Here is a 20,320-nt window from a genome sequence, read left to right as displayed (position 1 = left end):
GACAAATAAAATTAATAGTTGGTATTATTTGGTCACACAAATAATAATAGTGACTCCGTTGGGGAGGATACTATTAGATGTGTCTAAGTGTATACCATTACTTGACACTAAGTCCATTAATAAGATTATGCCCCTTCCGTTGGGGAAGATCACACGCTCTTAATTAATTTCCTATAGTCATCCAAAAATGGAAGTCCATTCTAGTGATCCACAAACAAGCTCATCCGTTATGGAGGAAGGCACTCGAGCCAACGCGCAAGCTTGTTTGCATCACTTACAAACCAGTAATGAAGACCATGATTTATTTAAAATCCCTCTCCACTTAGTTATTTATAAATGAGGAATTTTAACTATGCTAGCCTACTAAACTTGTAAACTAACATGCACACGACAATATAAAAGCAATAAATAGAAAATTTAATTTTCAACTATTATGGCTTTTATCTCTAATTGTCCTCCGTGTGTTGTCATCCCAAGCTGCTGCCATATTTGGCCACCGCCTCCGGGTCTAGCTGTCGCATCCATCTTGCTCCTAGTTCCGCTGCGCCTCTGGTCCTTACAAGGTTCCACGCTTTGCAAGATTCGATCCGCGACATAAATAAAATTTTACATTTTTGATCCTATATTCCATAAAAGGAATGTACATGTATCTAGATCAAAAATAAAATCCTAATAAAACTAAATACAGCTCCTGTTGTATTTTAATACAATCATGCACACACATATAAATTGCCCTTGACATGTCCAAGGGTCCAATCACACACATAATTAACTAAAAGCCATAATAGTTGGATCCTGCATCCACAAAGTTAGCACATCCTACTATTATCCTGCCTAAATTATGTATGACATGTGCATAATTAAACTAAATACCAAATACACAGAGGCAAAACCCTAGCTCTGATACCAATTGTTGGTTGCTACTCGGAAAACCTATAGGTTCCACTGTACAAAAATTTTGTACAAAGGACTGAACCTTTTCCTAGCTACCATGTGTTCTTGTAAATTAAATTTTGGATCGCCTGCAGAACATAACACGTTTGATCCAAAACTTAATCTATTTGTTCTTTTAGGTTTTGACTTGGATCTCCTGCGGAACTTAACACGTTCGACCCAAGTCTCCTTAAGTTATTAATTCCATTAAATATTAATTTCCATAAAAGGTTCCCAGTACTGACGTGGCGAGGCACATGACCTTCTTGGATATGGGAGCAACCACCACCGACTAGACAAAACCTTTAATAGAAAGCTAATATTTAATTTCCTAAAATAACTTTAGGTTAACCAAAGAGAACAATCAAATCACAAGGAAAAGAAAGAAACAAAAGAACACAACTTCGAAAAACATATTCGAAATTCTAGAACGTAAGCCTCTTGTATTTGGTATTATTTCCATAAATAACTAGCATGATGCAGAAAAGGAAAAACTACTAGTTATACCTTCTAGAAAGACCTCTTGATCTTCTACCGTATTCCTCTTCTAACCTCGGACGTTGTGTGGGCAACGATCTTCCAAGATGAGAAACCACCAACCACCTTCTTCTCCTCCAAGCAAGGTTCGGCCACAAAGGAAAAACTTCACCAAGGAGGAAAACCAAAATACTAACCAAGCTCCAAGAGATGCTAGCTTCCTCTCCTTCTTCTTCTTCTTCTCCTAGTAGTATCCGGCCACCACAAGAGCTCCAAGGGAGAGGGAGAGGTTCGGCCACCACAAGAGGAAGAGAAGGAGATGATGGCCGGCCACACCAAGGAACAAAAGAGGGAGAGAAATAATAGATGTTGTGTCTTGTGAAGGCACCCTCACCCCTTCTTTTATATTCCTTGGCCTAGGCAAATTAGGAAATTTAATTACAATAAAATTTCCTTAATTTTCCTTGACATGAATTAATTGAGAAAAATAAAATAAAATTTCCCAATCAACTTGTAATGGCCGGCCACAATCAAAAGGAGCAAATTAGGAGAGTTTCAATCAACAAATTAAAACTTCCTAATTTGTTTCCGGAAATTTTAAAAAATAAAATTTCTCTTTAAAAATCTCTTCATGGTTAATAAAAGGAAATTTCTATAATTTTAATTTTATTAACATGTGAATAATTTTAAAGAGAAAATAAAACATCTCTCCAATCTACAAATAAGGAAAGAGATCTAATCTCTTTCTTTAATCTTTTGTAGATCTTTTACAAGAGAGATATTTTAATTTTAATTCTCTTTAAATTATATCTTCCACATAATAATAAAAATTAAAATTAAATTTCTTTTTTAATTTAATTTGGCCGGCCCCACTAGCTTGGGTTCAAGCTAGGGACCAAAACTTGGCCGGCCCTAGCTTGGTTCCCAAGCTAGCTTGGCCGACCCCTACAACATGGGTATGAAGGTGGGTATAGGTGGGTATAGAACTCTATAAATAAGAGGCTACGATAGGGACCGAGAGGAGGAATTGGTTTTGGTCTCCGATAAAATTAAGCATCCCGTGTCGCGAACACACAACTTAATTTTATCAATGATAATTCATTCCACTAGAGAACTATCATTGAACTACCGCACCAATCCCAAATTAAATTTTTGGGCTCCTTCTTATTATGAGTGTGTTAGTCTCCCTGTGTTTAAGATATCGAATGTCCACTAATTAAGTGAGTTACTGACAACTCATTTAATTAATATCTAAGTCCAAGAGTAGTACCACTCAACCTTATCGTCATGTCGGACTAAGTCCACCTGCAGGGTTTAACATGACAATCCTTATGAGCTCCTCTTGGGGACATTATCAACCTAGTATCTCTAGGACACAGTTTCCTTCTATAATCAACAACACACACTATAAGTGATACCATTTCCCAACTTATCGGGTTTATTGATTCATCGAACTAAATCTCACCCATTGATAAATTAAAGAAATAAATATCAAACATATGTGCTTGTTATTATATTAGGATTAAGAGCACACACTTCCATAATAATCGAGGTCTTTGTTCCTTTATAAAGTCAGTATAAAAGAAACGACCTCTAATGGTCCTACTCAATACACTCTGAGTGTACTAGTGTAATTATATAGTCAAGATAAACTAATACCTAATTACACTACGACCTTCTAATGGTTTGTTCCTTTCCATTTTAGTCGTGAGCTACTGTTTATAATTTATAAGGTACTGATAACATCATCTTCTGTATGTGACACCACATACTATGTTATCTACAATATAAATTAAATGAACAACTACAAACAAATGTAGACAATTTGACCAAATGTGATTCTTTATTCATAATGAATGTTTACAAAGCTTAGGCTTTCAGTATACACTCCAACATTTCTAAAATTACAAGGAGTGAAAATATGGTGTCCATTATTATTTTTGGCACTCCTAGTGGTGGACCAGAGGTTTTGAAAAACCCTAAATCTCTCTTTCGTTTTTTTTCCCTTTTTTTTGTTTAGGCCTGATATGAAGAGATATCATGCCCACGTTGGGCATGATATCTCTTCATATCAGGCCCAATGTGGGCCTGATATCTCCCTATATCAGGCCCAATGTGGGCCTGATATGGGAGATATCAGGCCTAGTAACAACAAAAAATAAAAAAATAAAAAAAGAAATAAAGAGAGATTTAGGATTTTCAAAACCTCACTGAAATAAATAATGAACACCATATTGAACTCCTTGTAATTTTAGAAATTTATAGGAATATCTAAGGCTTTAGGTCGATTAGTGGGTTTCGGTCAAACCCACCCGATGAACCTGAGAGCTCACGCACCCATTTCGATTCTATGATTCTAAAATCGCATGGAGTTAAATATGATGTCCATTATTTATTTTGGCTTTTATAGATGTTAACAAGCAAAATCAAAGATTCGACATAAAGCGACTTGGGCCCGATATCATTCCATATCGGGCCCACGTTGTTTGATTGAGTCTATATCGGGCCCGATGTGAGCTTTGCCGATTCTTTGATTTTGCCATATAAAAGCAAAATAGACATCATAAACTCACTTTCGAAATCCATAGAAACTAAAATGGGTGTAATCGGAACTCTCTAGGTCCATCAGTGGGTTTTGACCGAAACTCACTGATCGATCTAGAAAGCTCCGATTGCACCCATTTCAGTTTCTATGAATTTCTAAAATTACAAGGAGTGAAAATATGATATCCATTATTATTTTTGGCACTCCTAGTGGTAGACCAGAGGTTTTGAAAAACCCTAAATCTCTCTTTCTTTTTTTTTTCTTTTTTTTTTGTTTAGGCCTGATATGAAGAGATATCATGCCCACGTTGGGCCTGATATGAGAGATATCAGGCCTAGTAACAACAAAAAATAAAAAAATAAAAAAAATAAAAAGAAATAAAGAGTGATTTAGGATTTTTCAAAACCTCTAGTCTACCACTAGGAGTGCCAAAAATAATAATGGACATCATATTTTCACTCCTTGTAATTTTAGAAATTCATAGAAGATGGACCTAGAGAGTTCCGATTACACCCATTTTAGTTTCTATGGATTTCTAAAATTACAAGGAGTTCAAATATGATGTCCATTATTTATTTTGGCTTTTTATATATGTTAACAAGTAAAAATCAAAGAATCGGCAAAAAAAGCCCACATTGGGCCTGATATAGACTCAAATCAGGCTCTAAATCTCTCTTTATTTCTTTTTTTTTCCTTTTTTTTTGTTTAGGCCTGATATGAAGAGATATCATGCCCACGTTGGGCCTGATATCTCCCCATATCAGGCCCAATGTGGGCCTGATATGAGAGATATCAGGCCTAGTAACAACAAAAAATAAAAAAATAAAAAGAAATAAAGAGTGATTTAGGATTTTTCAAAATCTCTAGTCTACCACTAGGAGTGCCAAAAATAATAATGGACACCATATTTTCACTCCTTGTAATTTTAGAAATTCATAGAAATTGAAATGGATGCAATCGGAGCTTTCTAGATCGATTAGTGGGTTTCGGTCAAAACCCACTGATGGACCTAGAGAGCTCCGATTGCACCCATTTCAGTTTCTATGGATTTCTAAAATTGCAAGGAGTTCAAATATGGTGTCCATTATTTATTTTGACTTTTTATATATGTTAACAAGCAAAAATCAAAGAATCGGCAAAAAAAAACCCACATTGGGTCTGATATAGACTCAAATCAGGCCCAACGTGGGCTTTTATGATGATTTTTTGATTTTGCTTGTTAACATCTATAAAAAATTAAAATAAATAATATACACCATATTTGAATTCCTTGTAATTTTAGAAATCCATAGAAACTGAAATGAGTGCAATCGGAGCTCTCTAGGTCCATCAGTTGGTTTTGACCGAAACCCACTGATCGACCTAGAAAGCTCCGATTGCACCCATTTCAGTTCCTGTGGATTTCTAAAATTGCAAGGAGTCCAAATATGATGTCCATTATTTATTTTGGTTTCTTCAAATGTATTAAAATATGATTAAAGATTGACTAATGTTATTCCTATATTCTGCCGACAGAGGAGAGAGAGAAGTGAGAGAAATATAATGAAGAAAAGAAAAACAATAAAAAAAGTCAAATTATCAGGAGGATAAAATAGGAAATATTTTTAAAAATGTGCGCTCTTTGGTAAATACCAAAGTAGTGTACGCCTTTTGGTAAATTCAGATTTTCAAGTGCGCCCTTTGGTAAATTGTCGTAGTATCTATATGAATATTTACTCTAATAGATATTGACATCAATTTTTAATAGGTATAAAATATTTCGTTTGATGTCTGATCTCCCTCAATCATTAGATCATTATTTACATGTCTGTATCAATCGTAAGCCCTGTGCGTGATGCCAGCGACGTTCCCATCACCGTCGATCACCTGATGATAACCAGGCAAGAAGTTCCGGACGAGGATGAGAATTCGCATCAATTCATCCTCTGCCACCGAGACAGCATTGCTTCCGCTGATTTCTACTACAGTGATTCCTGCGTCGGCTGTCGCTTTCATATCGATGTGGTCCGAGCCAACCCCAGCGGTCAGAAGAAGTTGCAGGTTTTTGGCTTTCTTTTTCTTCTCCGCGGTCACGTAAACCGGATGGAAGGGAGTCGTGATCAAAACATGCATGTCGTGAATGTGTTTCTCTAACTCTTCCATGAGAAAATGAAGCAGCTAAATTAAATTAGCCCAATATCCGTTCCAATTCGATGACTAACAATCAGAGAAATTAAGCATACGAACGGCAATTGGGGCCTTCTTTGCAATTGTCATCAGTTACAATGTACCGGTGGCCTTTCGATTCTAGCCAGTCCCGAATGCCCAAGGCGGCTTCCACGCACCCTACAAATTCAGGATTCAGGGAAGTGTACTCGTTGGCCTTGTAGAAAACGCCGACGATCTTCTTGCTGTCTGGCGAATTAGCCTGCAGTACACGTACGGTTATCACAAATATAATCAGATACATGCATGCCATGGTGTTATGGCGTTGAATTAAATAACCCGATTGAGTAGTGGGATTACATGGAGCGTCCTGGAGCCCGTTCCGTCAACTGTGGCTGCTGCAGCGCTGAGCGTCGCCATCTTCCTTAATTACCAGTGTAGCAATCGTGTATGAGGATAAGAGATGTTGAGCTATGTGATGAAACGAAGCGGAGAGTCAATTTATAGAGAGAGAAAAAAAAAAAGACAAAAAGAAAGACAGAAGTGTACTAGCTGAAGGCAATTGTGAATTAGAGAGGCTCAAGGGGCGGGCGGCGAAAGTGGCAAGGTAAGTATTAATGTATTATATATACATAAATATAGTATTTATTAAATAAAATATAATTATTAATTTATTTTGGAAAGTTAATTTGGTTGAAAAATATTTAAAATTATTAGTTAAAATGAATTTTAAACAAAAAATTATTTGACCGGTACTTCACATTTTTTACTAACTAAATTAAATTTGACTAATAATTTTTAATTTTTTATTTGTGGAATTTAGATTGGACTATTAATTTTTAATTTTTATAGGTTAAAATTAAATTTGATCCATAATTTTTTTTTTTTTGTTTTTACTAGTTTGAAATTCTACCTATGACGAAAAAATTATAGTAGGTCTCAAACCCAGATAAAAGAAGAGGATTATGTTAACTTGCCAGCCAACATTAAATTATAATAAATGTTCAATGAATAAATCAATTAAAGTATTGTGCTTATTTTAAATTGTTCCTCGGAAGGAAAGTATTACAGGATCTGACTGTAATATATCGACAAGGATTCCTACATCTCTAGAATAATTATAAAAGATTGATATACGATTTTATAAATAAAAATATAAGAAGATCAATTTTTTATAATTAATTGTAATAGTTCTTTTCGGCATTCACATAATAATACTGATTATTAGTAATATGAATATCCAATTCGAAGGCTGAGATTTTTAATACTTTACTATTATTTACCACATGAACAATTTTTTTAAGTACTTTAATAAAATATTTTTTTAATATAAATTTAGATTTAGGCTCGTATTTTTATTGATGTAGTTAATTTTAATTTTTTTATACTTTCAGATTTTAATTATTGTTTATTACGCTTATAATAATTTAATGAATTAGAAATATATAAATATATATAAGTATAATTGTTTTGACATTGTTAAATAATTTTCAAAATGATTTTTCTTTTTTAAAAAATATAGGTTTTTTTCCTTTTAGTGAACTTTCTTATAAATAAGATTAGTCAAATTATCTATTCCCCTCTTTAACTACTTTTTTTTAGGGTTATTTTTTTTAAAAAAAGAAAAATAGATTTAAAGATACTCTTTTAATTAATACAAAAAATTACTCTTTAATCATATCCTTAGATTAACTGGACTATGGTAAATTAAAAACCTTTAATATGTTTTAATTATTACATTTAGTATCATCTCAATATAATAATCAATATATAAAAGTTGTTTCTGGTCAAGCGTAATGATCAAAGCAACAAATCATCTCCTCTTATTGTATTACTAGTTGCAGAAACTGCATAACTCAACATGCAAACATTATTGAACTGAGAAGATATATAAAAGAGGGGTCATCATTCGTTTCATTGGTATTGGCTCGCAAGCTTTCCCTCCTTGACAATGTAGTTTTGAGCTGAAAATTCCTCTCCTTTGAAGTACTTATCGAGTGTGTCTTTCACTCCATCCGCATATCTCAGCTGCACAATTTAGATAATTTAACCATGTTAATTAATCATCAAGTCCAACAAAATTTTCCAAGGAAAGAAGAAGCAAATTGAATGTGGGCGAAGAAACTGTCAAGAAAACCTACTTGACTGTTAATGGTGGTGCCAGATACATGGGGAGTCATTGCGTGGTTTGGTATGTACCTCCATGGATGATCTCTGGGAGCTGGCTGGGGATTCCAAACGTCGCCACTATAACCTGAATGATCAGAGCAAGATAGATGGATTCATTTATTTAGCAATAAAATAAAAAAAATAAATGTTCTGATCTGATTCATTTTTTATCGGATCGAATAGTTATCATACAAACCTGCAATGTGCCCACTAGAGCAAGCATCTACGACTGCTTGGGTGTCCATGATAGCAGCTCGAGCATTATTCACGATGAGAACTCCCTTCTTCAACTTCCCGATCCTCTCCTTATCAAACATTCCTCTGAAGTAAACAGAGAGAGCATTAATTTCTGGAGTAGTCGATCCAATGTCTAATCAGCCATCAGAAGGAACAAAAAATAAAAAATAAAAAATAAAAATGAAACCTGGTTTTCTCGGTAAGAGGCGTGTTTATGACGACGACGTCGCACTTTGGGAGAATTACATCAAGATCTTCCTCAAACTTAGCTCCTGTCTCTTTCTCCAGTTCAGGTGAAATCATGAGGCGGTCATGGTAAAGCAGATTGCAGTTGAAAGGCTTCAGACGCTGAAGCAAAAGCTTCCCGATGCGCCCCGCCCCGATAATGCCGACAGTCTTACCCTCAAGATCGTAAGCCCTGTGTGCGATGCCTGCGACGTTCCAATCACCGTCGATCACCTGATGATAACCAGGCAAGAAGTTCCGGACGAGGATGAGAATTCGCATCAATTCATCCTCTGCCACCGAGACAGCATTGCTTCCGCTGATTTCTACTACAGTGATTCCTGCGTCGGCTGCCGCTTTCAGATCGATGTGGTCCGAGCCAACCCCAGCGGTCAGAAGAAGTTGCAGGTTTTTGGCTTTCTTTATCTTCTCCGCAGTCACGTAAACCGGATGGAAGGGAGTCGTGATCAAAACATGCATGTCGTGAATGTGTTTCTCTAACTCTGCCACGAGAAAATGAAGCAGCTAAATTAAATTAGCCCAATATCCGTTCCAATTCGATGACTAACAATCAGAGAAATTAAGCATACGAACCGCAATTTGGGCCTTCTTTGTCATCAGTTACAATGTACTGGTGGCCTTTCGATTCTAGCCAATCCCGAATGCCCAAGGCGGCTTCCGCGCACCCTACAAATTCAGGATTCAGGGAAGCGTACTCGTTGGCCTTGTAGAAAACGCCGACGATCTTCTTGCTGTCTGGCGAATTAGCCTGCAGTACACGTACGATTATCACAAATATAATCAGATACATGCATGTCATGGTGTTATGGCGCCAAATTAAATAAACCGATCGAGTAGTGGGATTACATGGAGCGTCCTGGAGCCCGTTCCGTCGACTGTGGCTGCTGCAGCGCTGAGCGTCGCCATCTTCCTTAATTACCAGTGTAGCAATCGTCCACGAGGATAAGAGATGTTGAGCTATGTGATGAAACGAAGCGGAGAGTCAATTTATAGAGAGAAAAAAAAAGATAAAAAGAAAGACAGAAGTGTACTAGCTGAGGGCAATTGTGATTTGGAGAGGCTCAAAGGGCGGCGAAGGAGGAAAGGTAAGTATTAATGTTTTATATATGCATAAATATAGTATTTATTAAATAAAATATAATTTTTAATTTATTTTGGAAAGTTAATTTGGTTGGAAAATATTTAAAATTATTAGTTAAAATGAATTTTAATCGAAAAGTTATTTTGACCGGTTACTTCTAAGTTTTTTACTAACTGAATTAAATTTGGCTAATAATTTTTAATTTTTTATTTATGGAATTTAGATTGGACTAACAATTTTTAATTTTTATAGGTTAAAATTAAATTTGATCCATAATTTTTTTTAATTTTTACTAGTTTGAAATTCTGCCCATGACGAAAAAGTCATAGTCAGTCTCAAGCCCAGATAAAAGAAAAGGCTTGCGTTAGTTTGTCGGCCAGTGTTAAATTATAATAAATGTTTTAATGAATGAATCAATTAAACTATTGTGATAATCCTAAGTTATTTCTTAGAAGGAATGTTTTACAGGATTCGACTGTAATGTATTGGCAAGGATCCCTACATTTCTAGAATAATTATGAAAGATTGATATATGATTTTACAAATAAAAATATAAGAAGATCAATTTTTTATAATTAATTGTAATAATTTTTTTCGGTATTCACATAATAATACTAATTATTAGCAATATGAATATCCAATTCGAACACAGGGCTGAGATTTTTAATACTTTACTAGTATTTACCACATGAACATTTTTTTTTAATACTTTAATAAAATATTTTTTTATATAAATTTGGATTTAGACTCTTATTTTTATTGATGTAGTTAATTTTAATTTTTTTTACTTTCAGATTTTAATTATTGTTTATTACGCTTTTAATTAGTTAATGAATTAGAAATATATAAATATAATTGCTTTGACATTGTTAAATGCTTTTCAAAATGTTTTTTCTATTAATTTAAGTTTAAGTTTATAGATTTAATTATTTTTCTTTTTAAAAAAATATGAGGTTTTTCTTTTTAGAGAACTTTCTTACAAATAAGATTAGTCAAATTATCTATTCCCCTGTTTAACTACTTTTTTTAGGGATACTTTTTTTTTTTTTAAAAAAAAAGAAAATTAGATTTAAAAATACTCTTTTAATTAATAAAAAAATTACTCTTTAATCATATCCTTAGATTAAGTGTACTATAGTAAATTAAAAACCTTTAATATGTTTTACTTATTACATTTAGTATCATCTCAATATAATAATCAATATATAATAGTCGTTTCTAGTCAAGCGTAATGATAAAAGCAACAAATCATCTCCTCTTATTGTAATACTAGTTGTAAAAATTACACAACTCAACATGCAAACATTCTTGAACTGAGAAGATATATAAAAGAGAGGTCATCATTAGTTTCTTTGGTATTGGCTCACAAGCTTTCTCTCCTTGATAATGTAATTTTGAGCTGGAAATTCCTCTCCTTTGAAGTACTTATCGAGTGTGTCTTTTATTCCATCCGCATATCTCAGCTGTACAATTTAGATAATTTAACCATGTTAATTAATCATCAAGTCCAACAAATTTCTTTCCAAGTCCAACAAATTTTCCAAGGAAAGAAGAAGCAAATTGAATGTGGCCGAAGAAACTGCCAAGAAAACCTACTTGACTATTAATGATGGTGCCAGATACATGGGGAGTTATTACATGGTTTGGCATGTATTGCCATGGATGATCTCTGGGAGCTGGCTGGGTATTCCAAACGTCGCCAGTGTAACCTGAATGATCAGAGCAAGATGGATGAATTCATTTATTTAGCAATCAAATAAAAAAAATTAAATCTTCTCATATGTTTCCGAAGAGTACAAGCTGAGGGCAATTGTGGTTTGGAGAGACTCAAGGGGCGGCGACGGAGGAAAGATAAGTATTAATATATTATATATACATAAATATAGTATTTATTAAATAAAATATAATTATTAATTTATTTTAGAAAGTTAATTTGGTTGGAAAATATTTAAAATTATTAATTAAAATGAATTTTAATCAAAAAGTTATTTTGACGGGGCACTTCTAATTTTTTACTAACTAAATTAAATTTAGCTAATAATTTTTAATTTTTTTATTTGTGGAAGTTAGATTGGACTAATAATTTTTAATTTTTATAGGTTAAAATTAAATTTGATCCATAAGTTTTTTTTAGTTTTTATTAGTTTGAAATTCTACCCATGACGAATCAATCATAATCGGTCTCAAGCCTGGATAAAGGAGCAAGGGTATGTTAGATTGCCAGCCAACGTTAAATTATAACAAATGTTCAATGAATAGATCAATTAAATTATTGTGCTAATGCAAAGTTATACCTTGGAAGGAACGTGCTGTAGGGTCCGACTGTAGTGTATCGGCAATGATTGCTACATCTTTAAAATTTGGGTGTAGAGCTAAATATGTAAGGATTCGCGTTGCAGGGTCTGGTTGTAACATATTAGCAAGCACTACAAGAAAAAACCTAACAAAAATGGTTTTTCACCGTTATCGTAGCCCATTTAGAACTGTTGTTAAATGTCATGTTGTTAAAAAGGTGTTCAAAGACAATAGTTTTTAACCGTTGTCTTTGAAGGCAAAGACAACATTTTTACAACGGTGAAAAACTGTTGTCTTTTCCTTCAAAGACAACAATTTTTTACCGTTGTCTTTGAGCGTCTATCTTTAATAACAGGGTCTTCAACAACAGTTTTAAACTATCTATGACATCGGTGAAAAATCGTTGTCTTTTTTAGATAAAAAATAAAAAAAATTAATACACAATTTTTCCAATATTATAAATCATTCAAAATACTAAATTTCAAAATAAAATTTAATATACAATTTTCTAACATTCAAAAAAAATATTTATAACATTCTGAAGAAATTTCATAAGCAACCAACAAAATTTCATAAGCAACCAACAAAATGATAACACTATTAAAACAAAGGTAGAACAATATAACACGAGATTTTCTACTTAGATGTCGGTGAAGAGGAGGGATTGTAGCTCCTAGTGCTCCTTAATTTGTTAAAGTCTCTCCATTTTTTTAGCTTGTCGGCATTCTTCCCAATACTCTTGAGGATACCTATTCGAATAAAGATATATATTACAAATTAGAAACTAAACTGTACGCGTGATTCTAATTGCACTGCATAAATGTTACATAACCATAAAAACCATTTGATATAGTCATCTAACAGAAGTGCAAAAAGCGTTATCTATGTAACATAAATGGTAACCTCTTGAAACAATATAGTGGCTTTTAAATTTCTTATTAAGCAGAATTTTCATTCTATGTCACTGCATACAAAGCTTCTATTATAAACCATGCAAACATTATTTTTCCAAGTGATCAAGCAGCATTAATTCTAAAAGGTACAATCTAATGCAAACGTTCCCACACACTCCATATGATGCTAAGGAGTAAGTCATACATTAAATTCTAAAAGGGGCCATTAAAGGAAAGAATGCCTTAAATAAAAATGAATCCAGAAAGTTATCATAGGCTTTGGATTAATACTTTAAGTTTACATTGATCATGAGCTAAATCATAAAAAGAGAAGTGGAGTGGCATGTTACATCAGTTGACTTTCTAATCTTTAATTTAAGTTTCACCATTTAAAGAAACAAGTCTATTTCTTCCTCTTGGAATCTCAAGATCTATTACATCATCAAGCTGATGCATAGGATACTAATTTAGATGTTAACAGCTTATAAAGTATATTCCTCATTTAAATTGTGTCCTCACCTTAAGAAAATATGGAATATACTATTTTAAAGTCATGAACACGTTAAGGTTTTCACCAACTATAGTAGGAATGGTTGCAGTAATTACCTGAAACAACATAAATCGTTAGTTTTGAAGGCAGAGTAGAGAGATGTCATGCAACTTTTAGAAATCAATGCAACATAATCTTAAAGAATAACATTATAGCAGGATAAAGATGATAAAAAGAGCTGTAGATTGAAGAACAATCTATCATTGATCTAGACTTCTTTGGTCAAAAAGTATGCTACAATCCCAAATTAAGGCATCTCATAGCGCAAAACAAATATCATTGAATTTTGAACTACGATATGAAATAACAAAACAAATATGAAATTAAACCTAAGGAACAAAAGAGCAAAGCAAGTATGAAATCTAATCATAATTAATGAAAGACATCCTATCTATCCATTAGTAGTGATCTCATAGCGCATTGTCACTCTACACTACAATTTCACCATTAACGGAACCAAACTAAGGAATGAAAGAAAAAATTATTAAATGAACCAAACCTAAGAAATGAAAGACGATGCAAATAAGAAAACCTAGTCTAACTTAAGCTATGATTGCAAGGAAATTAAAGACAGCATATAGTAAGCAACTAAAGAAATTAAGCATAGAACGTAATCTAGAGCATTAAAGAAATCTAATCCTAATTGCATACAATAAAAGGACAACTATCACTAACATTTAACCAAACAAAGCATTGAAAGAAATTAAGGAACTAAAATGCATTAATCAAAGTGTTTGGGGCATTTCGTAGAACACGTCAAAGGTATAAATTGAGTTGAACAAAGTGCATGCAAAAATGAACATGGGAGATCATCAATTACAAGCATTCATCAACGTTTAAACAAACATCAACAATCAATTCGAATCAAGTGAAGAAAACCTGCAACAAACAGAGTTGTCCAAATCTGATGAAGGGAAGTGCTGCTTTGTTCGTGTAACGCCCGAAAATTCTCAAAACTATTTTAGAAATATTCTATGATTTTTCTGAAATTTTAGGATATTTTTTACAGAATTTTTAGAGTAGCGGAGGTAGCAAAAACAAATAGAAAATGAAAACGGCCTAAGCGGGAATTGAACCCGAGACCTATGATTTACAGATAATTTTAGTAACCAGTTGAACCCAGCAGGGCCGTGCTGAAAGGAAAGGGAGGCAATTAAATTTATATTAGAGTTGGGCTGAAATTACCCACTTAATATAAATAGGGAAGTAATAAGTGAAGAGTTATTTTTTTAACGTGACTTTTCCTTCTCCTCACCCTAGCCACGCCGCCCCCTTTCCCTCTCCTTCTCTCGGCGCCAACCACAAGAAGAAACCTAGGGTTCCTCTCCTAGGGCTTCAAGGACACCTTCCGGCGATGACTCCGACACGAGGACGTTTCTCTCCGCGAGAAGAACGCGTGGACGCGGGAAAATCGTCGAAAGGATTGTCTCCTCCGGAGATCTAGCGATTAGATTTGTAAGAAACCTAGCACAGGAGGTAAGAAACCCCTCACCTGCAGTATAAGTAGCTTCCGTGTGGATTTTATGTATTAGTTTAGTAATATGTAGAACACCGACACAAAGGATGCGAATTAGCGCATACCAAGTGTTCGATTAAATTGTTTAGCACAGAAAAATGCCTCTTAGGCATTTTAGTAGCTGAGATAAATGCAATAGAAGCATTTTATAGCCTAGTTAGTCTTGCTCCAGCTTTTACAGGACTAGTTGTCCAATGGGTGGGCTCCCACAGTCGCCTCTAGGTTTAGATAACCTAGTTATGGGTTTAGACAACCTAGTAAAAGCAAGACAAGTATTTATTAGCTTATGTTCAGTATTTTACTTTTCAGTGGCACTGTACTGGATTAGATATCCATTGGGTTGGGCTCCCACAGTCGTCCCTAGGTTCAGATAACCTAGTAACCCTACTAAATTCGGGACTTGCAAACCCGGGTCTAGCTAGGGATGCGCGCACAGCACGTACAGTTGCCGGGCCCATTAGCAGCATGATTATGTATTTTCATCTACTATATGTATAGTTCTTAAACTCTCACAAATCAGTTGTGTATACAGTTTAAATTCAGCACTAGCTTAGTTCAATTTAGCTTAGTTCATGTTTCAGTTCAGCTTACTCTTATGATTATGCATGATAGCTCTATGTTCAGCTTTTATTACACCTGTTTGGATGATAGTATGTCATGACTAGCTTTGATTTCTATGTATGATAGCATGCCATGTTTCAGTCTAATCAGTGCATTTCTCAAATAGCATGTTTTAAAAGCATATTGCATCGAATGCATGTTTTTGTGAGGTAGATGGTTTCTTACTAAGCGAAAGCTTACAGATACTTTTGCCTTATACTGCAGATAAAGGTAAAGGAAAGATGGACTAGCGGAGGCTGGAGGGCAATGCGATGAGGATGTGTGTGGATGGAACTTGGAATAGAGATCTTAGGGAATTTCAGCAAGCTTATTTAAGCACTAGAACCTTTTTGTTTTTCGTTATTTTGCACCGTAGCATGTTAAATGTTATGAATTAGTTAATCATGCATCCTATCATGTTTAGAATACCATTTTTGTGGTGTTAGAATGTTTGGCATTCAGTTTAGAAATGTTATAAGTAGTTTTGGCACGAACAAGTGCTGAAATCAGACCATTGGCACGAAATCAGAAACTCGAATCGATCAGCTGATCGATTCGAGGGTTTCCAATCGATCGAAGGATCGATTGGCAATTCATCTCGCGAACAGTAGGCCTCTGGATCGATCAGCCGATCGATCCGGACGCTCTCGGTCACGAACAGAAGGCCCTGGGATCGATCACTGGATCGATTGACCAGTCTGGATCGATCAGCCGATCGATCCAGAATATCGGCCGAGCACAGTAGCCTGCTGAATCGATCACCAGATCGATTCAGCCATTCCAATCGATTTGTGGATCGATTGGGAGGCCTGATAGTAACTAGAAACCCTTAGTTAAGTTCCTTGACCATAAGGGGAGGTAATAATGACACGATTAGCCCAGATTACACCCCTTAGCTCCTGTAGAATGTTTAAAGGTAATAGTTTAGCGAAAATTTTAATTAGTACAGCTTCCGCACCTAGATTTAGTGATGGTCAGGGAGTAGTTAGCACAGCATAATGTGACGATCGGCCTTACAGCTTAGCCAGTAGAAGGCGGGTCGTTATAGTTCGGAATCTGATGAGGGAGCTTCACACAAAACGCCCAGCTCCTAAACTCCCAAAACCGATGAACAACAACCAAATACCTGCTGTGCTTGCTTCAACAACGGTGATGATGAACGAATCTTCCACCAAGGAACTGTTGGTTGCTACTCGGAAAGCCTAATGGTTCCACTGTACAAAAATTTTATACAAAGGTCTGAACCTTTCCTAGCTACCATGTGTTCTTTTAAATTAAACTTTGATCGCCTGCGGAACTTAACACGTTTGATCCAAAGTTTAATTTATTTGTTCTTTTAGGTTTAGACTTGGATCTCCTGCGGAACTTAACACGTTCGATCCAAATCACCTAGGCTATTAATTCTATTAAATATTAATTTCTAAAATTGTCTTCCAGGACTGCATGGCGAGGCACATGGCCTTCTTGGATATGGGAACAACCACCACCGCCTAGACAAAGCCTTTTAAGGAAAGCTAATATTTAATTTCCTTAAATACTTTAGGTCAACAAAAAAGAACAATCAAATCACAAGGAAAAGAAAAATAAAAGAACACAACATCGAAAACTAATTCGAAATACTAGAATCGCATGCCTCTTGTATTTGGTATTTTTACAAAGAAATAAAACTAGTATGATGCGGAAATTAAATACTAGTATACCTTTTCTTTTACAAACAAAAAAACCTCTAGGTCTTCTACCGTATTCCTCTTCTAATCCCGGACATTGTGTGGGCAACGATCTTCCGAGACGAGAACCACCAAGACACCTTCTTCTTCCTTCCTTCAAGTTTCGGCCAAGCATATCTTCTAAAGGATGAAGAACTTTTTCCACCAACCAAGCTCCAAGGGATGCAAGCTGCTCTCCTTCTTCCTCAAGCTAGATCCGGCCACCTCCTCAAAGCTCTAAGAGATAAAGGATTTCGGCCACACAAGAAGAAGAGAGAAAAGGAGAAGGGCCGGCCACACCAAGGAAGAAAAGAGGGAGAAAATAGAATAGAGTTGTTTACCATGAAGGCACCTCTACCCCCTCTTTTATAATCCTTGGTCTTGGCAAATAAGAAAATTTAAATAAAAACTTCCTTAATTCTTTTACCATGAAAAGGAAAATTTATTTAATTAAAAATAATTTTCTCTTCTCCAATTTATTTGGCCGGCCACTCTTCTCCCCAAATCAAGGAAAGTTTTAATTAAAACAAAAATTAAAACTTCCTAATTTGTTTCTAGAAATTTATAAAAAAAATTTCCAATAATTTTAATCCCTTCATGATTGGTTAATAAAAAGGAAATTTTATAAATTAAAATCTTTCTTTTAAACATGTAGATAAAAAGAAAGTTATCTCTAAAAAATTAAAATCTCTTTTAATCTATAAATAAGGAAAGATATCAAATCTTTTCTTAATCTCTTGTAGAAACTTATAAAAGAGAATATTTAATTTTTAAACTCTCTTTTAAATCATGAACATGGTTAAAAAAGAAAGTTTTCTTAAAATTTAAAATCCACTTTTTAATCAACAAATAAGGAAAGATTTCAAATTTTAAACTCTCTTTTAAACATATAGATGATTTACAAATAAGTAATTTATGCGCTTTGGCGTTGATGAGCAACTCCAGATCTTCTTGCGTTAAGGTGATGGTATTGAGTTTTCCAGCCTCCTCCATCGTAAAGCTTCATATTCAAGTGAAGATTCCCATAGACGACGCCATCTACGTTTTAGATTCAGGCGCAAGTTCCCACAGACGGTGCCAAATTTGATCCTATCTAAAACTGGAGGAGATGATGCGCTGGGTAGGTGGCATTGTTGTTGATCGAAAGAAGACTTTGCACGGGAGAAAAAGATGATGAGCTGGAGCAGGAAAAGAGCTCCAAGTGCCTTTTTCTTCTTTGCACACACTCAAATAAGCCAACAGAACGTTAGAGAAAAAAAATCAGGGAAGGGGTCCTTGTGTAGGCCCTTCGACACTCAAGTCAGTAAATGACCGGGTGAAAAGTGGAAAAGAACTACGGTAAAATTAAGTGAGCATAATAGAGAGAAATCTTGTGCTCTGGTAAGTAAAGTGTGCCAAGACGTACCTCCAGCGGAGAGAAAGAATATTCAGTGTCAAAAGATGTCAGATAATGGAAGGTGTACAATCTAGCATTTGTACAGTTATCCTCTGAGAAATTTTTTGTTATGTATATATGAAAAGTCTCGTGTAACCTCCGTAATAATAATAGAAGTTATATAGTCACTTTCATAAGAAGGTTCCATTGAATGCATATGTTATAAATGAAGAATATTTTCTGACAGATAGCTATTATTTTGATAATCTATTGTGATTCTCTAATAATGTTATCACTTGGAATACAACCTAGATAGACACTTGAACAAACGGGGTATCCCAATCGTCTCTATATCCAATCGGCCTTGTAATGAGAATAACCTTATGTATTTTTCCCTTTGAAGAGAGAGTTGAATCTCATAAGTTCGATCGACTATAAGTATGGTTGGCAATATGCACGTAGGCTCATGCTAAAGATCTAATAAGTAATGAGAAGTCAAATCTTGCAGACCCGATCAGCTCTAGGACCTGTTGGGATGTATACTATAAGTCTAGCTTTTGTATGAACATCTGTTTTGAAATATTTTGAAATGAGAATCACTTTGGTCAAATGTTTGTATTTTATATTTATATATATGTCAATGCAGTTGTCCATTTAATTTATATTGTAGATAACATGGTGTGTGGTGCCACACAGAAAATCATATTATCGGTTCCTTATAAATTATAAATAGTAGCTCACAACCAAGATGGATTGGGGCAAACCATTGGAACGGTTGTAGTGTAATTTGGTATTAGTCTGTCTTGACTATAAAATTACACTAGTACACTATGTGTGTATTGAGTAGGATCGTTTGAGGTTGTTTGATTTGTATTGACTACATAAAAGAACAAAACCTCTGTTATTATGGATGTGCGCCCTCTTAATCCTTATATAATAACAAGAACGTATACTTATTATTTATTTCTTTAATTTATCAATGGATGAGATTTATTCATTAAATCAATAGGCCCGATGAGTTGAGAAATAGTACTGTTTATATGGTGTGTTGTTGATTATAGAAGGAATCTATGTCCTTATTAGATAATAAGGCACTTGGACTCGTAGGTACAACCAGCTTTGTAAAGTTCTGATTTATACTAAAAGTTGTACTACATTGTAGGACAACATATGTAAGCGAAAGTAATATTGCAAGTGTAAAACCAAACCCCATATGCTCAATCTGTTGAGGATCGGTGGCTGGTTAAAAGGGTGGTTGAATAGCTTAGTGCCCCCAATTTGCGGTTCTCTCTTCCTACACATATTAGTTGCATAGTGGAAATACAAATAAACAAAGCTAAGCAATAAGGAAGAACACCAAACCGTTAACAAGTCTATTTACGTGGTTCGGAGATAAATCTCCTACTCCACAGCTGTCCATAAGGTGGGTGATCTCGATCCATCTGTGGATTAACCTCCGGTAAACTTCGGTTATCTCAAGTCTCCTTGTGGGTGAAGAAACCTCACCACAACTCTTAACAAGACCTCTTGGAACACAATGAGCACTTGAGCC

At 34.7% G+C, this 20,320-nt stretch overlaps 2 protein-coding genes across 2 annotated transcripts; both read right to left on the bottom strand.

Moving 5' to 3' along the window:
• Positions 1 to 5,739: 5,739 nt before the first annotated feature.
• Positions 5,740 to 6,565, bottom strand: LOC121987819 (formate dehydrogenase, chloroplastic/mitochondrial-like). The gene is made up of 2 exons (XM_042541544.1): positions 6,461 to 6,565; positions 5,740 to 6,362 (listed from the first exon to the last, which is right to left on the bottom strand). Exons 1-2 carry the CDS (start codon positions 6,518 to 6,520, stop codon positions 6,168 to 6,170), a joined length of 255 nt encoding a protein of 84 aa, XP_042397478.1. The 5' UTR covers positions 6,521 to 6,565; the 3' UTR covers positions 5,740 to 6,167.
• Positions 6,566 to 7,897: 1,332 nt separating this feature from the next.
• Positions 7,898 to 9,715, bottom strand: LOC121987818 (formate dehydrogenase, mitochondrial-like). The gene is made up of 6 exons (XM_042541543.1): positions 9,599 to 9,715; positions 9,326 to 9,500; positions 8,694 to 9,234; positions 8,466 to 8,590; positions 8,242 to 8,354; positions 7,898 to 8,128 (listed from the first exon to the last, which is right to left on the bottom strand). Exons 1-6 carry the CDS (start codon positions 9,656 to 9,658, stop codon positions 8,015 to 8,017), a joined length of 1,128 nt encoding a protein of 375 aa, XP_042397477.1. The 5' UTR covers positions 9,659 to 9,715; the 3' UTR covers positions 7,898 to 8,014.
• Positions 9,716 to 20,320: the final 10,605 nt, after the last annotated feature.

The sequence above is a fragment of the Zingiber officinale genome, chromosome 5B, assembly GCF_018446385.1.
Source record: "Zingiber officinale cultivar Zhangliang chromosome 5B, Zo_v1.1, whole genome shotgun sequence".
Classification (NCBI taxonomy): domain Eukaryota; kingdom Viridiplantae; phylum Streptophyta; class Magnoliopsida; order Zingiberales; family Zingiberaceae; genus Zingiber; species Zingiber officinale.
This window is presented reverse-complemented; position numbering and strand designations above follow the sequence as displayed.

Bases quoted from the DNA above. Each gene is read 5' to 3' on its own strand.
- LOC121987819 (XM_042541544.1), bottom strand. From the start codon at position 6,520: ATGGCGACGCTCAGCGCTGCAGCAGCCACAGTTGACGGAACGGGCTCC. The intron at 6,363-6,460 runs GTAATCCCACTA...CGTGTACTGCAG, and splicing joins CGGGCTCCAGGACGCTCCAT to GCTAATTCGCCAGACAGCAA.
- LOC121987818 (XM_042541543.1), bottom strand. From the start codon at position 9,658: ATGGCGACGCTCAGCGCTGCAGCAGCCACAGTCGACGGAACGGGCTCC. The intron at 9,235-9,325 runs GTTCGTATGCTT...TTCTCGTGGCAG, and splicing joins CAAAGAAGGCCCAAATTGCG to AGTTAGAGAAACACATTCAC. The intron at 8,355-8,465 runs GTTTGTATGATA...CTGATCATTCAG, and splicing joins CTCTAGTGGGCACATTGCAG to GTTATAGTGGCGACGTTTGG.